The 3,996-nt window shown below is 48.2% G+C and overlaps 2 protein-coding genes and 1 long non-coding RNA gene across 3 annotated transcripts in view; all 3 read left to right on the forward strand.

Moving 5' to 3' along the window:
- Hoxc8 (homeobox C8) overlaps positions 1–2,265 on the forward strand; it is a 2,911-nt gene extending 646 nt beyond the window's left edge. The window contains exon 2 of the mRNA XM_010609364.1: positions 1,183–2,265. Coding sequence (XP_010607666.1) covers positions 1,183–1,475 — 293 coding nt within the window. The 3' untranslated portion in view covers positions 1,476–2,265. The remainder of the gene's footprint in view (positions 1–1,182) is intronic.
- The window catches only part of LOC117286142, a 63,059-nt gene that overhangs the window by 19,398 nt on the left and 39,665 nt on the right, over positions 1–3,996 (forward strand). The gene's annotated exons all lie outside the window — the stretch shown is intronic.
- The window catches only part of Hoxc6 (homeobox C6), a 36,352-nt gene that overhangs the window by 15,048 nt on the left and 17,308 nt on the right, over positions 1–3,996 (forward strand). The gene's annotated exons all lie outside the window — the stretch shown is intronic.

Below are 3,996 nucleotides of genomic sequence, written 5' to 3' on the forward strand. Positions count from 1 at the left end.
TGGGGCAGGGGGGTGGCTTGAACATTTTGGGGATTGGGGTGAAGGTGGAGGAAAGGTTGTGTGTGAGTGCAAAGGGTTAAAAGTCGTTTCCTCCACGTCTGCCTGTCTGTCTGTCTCTCCCTCTCCCAATCTCTAAAGTCAAAGTTAGGGAGATGACTGGTAAGGGTACCCTGAGGTTATCAGTCTTTGGAGCTGATAACCAGTCTCTCCAAAGGCAGAGAGCCTGCAGTCCAGGACAGTAACCAGGCTGTCTTGGATTTAAGGGAGACCCTAGTTTCTCACTCTTAGTCAGAATGTCTGGACCCAAAGGACAGACACTCTGGGCTCTCTAGGGTCCCCATGGCCCACTCTCACAGAGCTAGCCCAAGGGCCACTACCCCAACTTTTCTGTACTTCTCCCCAGTTGTAGAGAAGACAGGAAGCCCAAGAAGAAGAAAAAATAGTGCTCAAAAGGAGAAGGGCATGTAGATTAGGAGTCTCTGAGAGTCCAGAAGACCCCAGCCAGGCTCCCCTCCAATCAAGGGCTTGTGGGGTCTCCCTGGGACCTACAGACTCTCTCAGGCCATGAGCCCCTCTAAGGGTGGCCCCTCATGGCCCAATTTCGAAGTACAGGGGGAAGTGATAAAGCGACAAGTTCCGGCAGGGATGGCCCGGTGATTTATTTGCTGGTCTCCAGCTAGCAATCAGGCAGAGCACTGATACATTCCAGGAGATCAATTATTTTTCTTATTGGAAAAGCATTAGACAGAGAGAGGAAGAAGGAGGGGGCAGTGGGCAGAGCCCTCTCCTTTACCCCCAACCCTTTTTTCCTTTCTTTTAGAAACAGATTCATCCCCAGCCCTGTTCATTAAATGCCATTCTGCACTTGTAAACAAAGCTGCAAGGGCCAGTTTCCTGAGATTGAAGGCCTGGGACACTCTGCAGGGCTTCCTGGGCCCCATCAAGCCCCCAGTGTTCAGACAGCCCTAGTCTGGGTCCCTACTCTCAACCCACCTCCCCAGGTGAAACCAAACCAAAACAATCCCCCAAACTTTCCTGCCCTTGCTCGCCTTAGGCTTCTACCTCCTGAGGAGGGAAGAACTGGGCGGGGGGACCAGAAGGGGAACTTTAGGGGAGGCAGAATGGCAGGAGGAAACCAGCCCTCACCCAGACATAACCAGACTGGGGTTCTGTTCTGTCCAGCTCCGGGGCGGCGCAGCGGAAGGCAAACTTACAGCCGATATCAGACCTTGGAACTAGAAAAGGAGTTTCTCTTTAATCCTTATTTGACACGAAAGCGCCGGATTGAGGTCTCTCATGCCCTGGGACTGACGGAGAGACAAGTGAAGATCTGGTTCCAGAACCGAAGGATGAAGTGGAAAAAGGAGAACAACAAGGATAAACTGCCTGGGGCTCGAGACGAGGAGAAGGTAGAGGAAGAAGGAAACGAGGAAGAGGAGAAAGAAGAGGAGGAAAAGGAAGAAAACAAGGACTGAGCAAAAAAGAGATCCCCCCTTTAGCAACTCCCTTGAAGTTTCGTTTTATGGTAGCAGATAAATTGAGAAGTTTACGACTGTCATTTGCTTTTATAGAGAATAGAATGACACTCACAACCCTAACTACCTGTCAGATACTTGCGGCTCTGGTTTTATTACCTTTGGACTTCCCTTGCTCTTTATTTGTTTGGGGGCTGGAAGGGGGAGACTGAGACACAGAAAAGTTCGGACCCTGTCCCACTCCTTGCCCCAACACACACTTGTCCCTATTCCCATCTTCTGAGTCCTTTCTGGATGTTAAGGTCTGAGATGTGGCTTCCTCACCCTTCTCTGCCACTTGCCACTCTGCTCCCGCCTTCCTGTTTCTCTGGTATTTATTTTAGAGGGAAACCCCCTCCCTCAAAATGCAAAGAGGACTCCTGACTTTGCTTTTATGCTAGGATTCATGCACTACATTTATTTAAAAAAAGAAAGGGAAGAAATAAGGAAAAGATAGCAAAGAATATCCCCTCCCCCTGTGAGGAGCTCCCAGTTTAGAAAACCCCCTCGACTTTCTCTAGGAACCTGATGGAAACCTTCCCCTTCCAAGGGGTGAATAGGGGCCTGCTGTCGCCTCTAAAATCCTACCTAGCCATCCCATGGTCACTTGGGCCCACGCCTTTCTTGCCTTTCTCGCCTTCACTGTTTGCTGTTTGATTTCTATTCTTTTGGGCCCGGCTTCCTCTGAGCTGCATTAGTGTTAGCTCTCAGAAGCCACCATAATCATGAAAATAATAATGATGATGATGATGATGATAAATCTCTAGCATACTACCTAAAGGGAACCTGCAATAATCTTGGAAAAGAAAAAGAGAAAAAAAAATTAAATCCTACTGTAGGAGAAAAAAAGAGAAAAAATTAAAAACGAAAAAAAGGAAGAAAAGAATGAAACCTCCAACGTATTTTATCACTACCTATAGAAAGAAATCCTGCTTTGAGAGTATTTGTAATGCAGTTTTGTTGTCGTTTGTTGCTGCTTATTTCACTAAGAAAAACCCAACAACTGAGACTGCCTAGCCCAGCCCGCCGGTCCTGTGCGCTTTTATTGTGCTTATAACCCCAGTAGAGTAGAACTAAATTGCACTGAATGTATAGTTAACTCTGTCTTGAATTCTCTGTTTATGCAATGTGCTTGAAAGAAAAAAACGTTAAAAATATATCTATAATAATAATTTTTGGTCATTTGTCTTTATGTCCAGCTATGAATGTAGATTTTGTGTCCTGACAGCCCTGTTCCTGGTCCAAGTACTTTGTATTGTATACGTGAGTCATAATAAAAAAAAAAAAAGGAGAAAAATATTTGAAGATGGAATGACTTGCTTTTTTTCCACAGCTTTCCCCCATTCTTTCCCCCCTCCCTCCTCACCCCTTTCCCAACTTTCTGGAAAAGATCTCCACAGATCTGGCTTTGGGGTGGGGGAACTCATGTAGGAGCAGCCTGGTAGTAGAGAGGACAGGCTAGTCTGGGAGGGCAGGTGACAGGAGCAGGGATTGAGAAGAAGGGGGAGAACAGGGCTTTGGCAGAAAGGAGGATTATACCAGTATGCTCTTGGGGAAACCTTGGCTCCAAACAAAGTGGGTTTCTAGGTACTAGGACCCCAATAGGAAGGAAGATCTCATTTATCCACCTCCTCCTCAGCTCCGGGCTGGGCCCAGACAAAGAATCTCCCCCATGCTCCTCCAAAGCTACGCCTTTTTCTTCCAGGGACAAGGGCTGAGGCTAAGGCTGAGGAAATGGGGTTCTGTCCGCTCTTCACTTGCCCTTTGTGGCCAGCTCCTGACACCCAGTACCTAGCACTGGAATAGTGAACAGGGTAGGTGAGAGTGAGAGGCTCAAGGCAGCTGACCTGCCAGGAAAGCTTGGCTGAAGATGAAGATGCCTAATGAGAAGAGCTGCTAAGTGGTGGGGCTGAAGAGGCTTCACCCTGGGGGACAGAGGAGAAAGAGAAATGGTGAGCCTGACTAACCAGCCTGGGCCCACCTCTTGGAATTCAGATTGTCAGCACAAGGCTTCATCACTGCCACTCAGCTTCCTTGTGTCCACTCCAGCCTCCTTGCTGACTGGTTCAAGCCTACTGTAGGCTTCTTCACTTTGGCAATTGGGCAGCTTGCCTGGCCCCCCTTAGTATAGGCCACTGGCTTGGGGGGATGGGCCTCCTGAGTAGACCTCCCCCACTACAGCCACAGCAGGGTAAAGGGAATCTCCATTGGAATGTCATTCCCTTAAAAACAGTTGAAGGTTCAGGGACCCAGAGGGCAAAGGGGTCTCTCACTTCTCTCTGGAAATCCTACACAGAGAACTCTGTTTATGCCAATAAGATTCTGGTCAAATAATCTCAAATTCCAGAGATACAAATCTTCTGACTCAGCCAGCACAGTGGGGAAAGGGAAGAGGAGGGGATCTTCTGGTCTCCAAAACCAGACCCCTATTCATCTCTCTCTCTCTCTCTCTCTCTCTCTCTCTCTCTCTCTCTCTCTCTCT

The sequence above is a fragment of the Fukomys damarensis genome, unplaced genomic scaffold (assembly GCF_012274545.1).
Source record: "Fukomys damarensis isolate Sample0158 unplaced genomic scaffold, DMR_v1.0_HiC HiC_scaffold_15, whole genome shotgun sequence".
Lineage (NCBI taxonomy): Eukaryota > Metazoa > Chordata > Mammalia > Rodentia > Bathyergidae > Fukomys > Fukomys damarensis.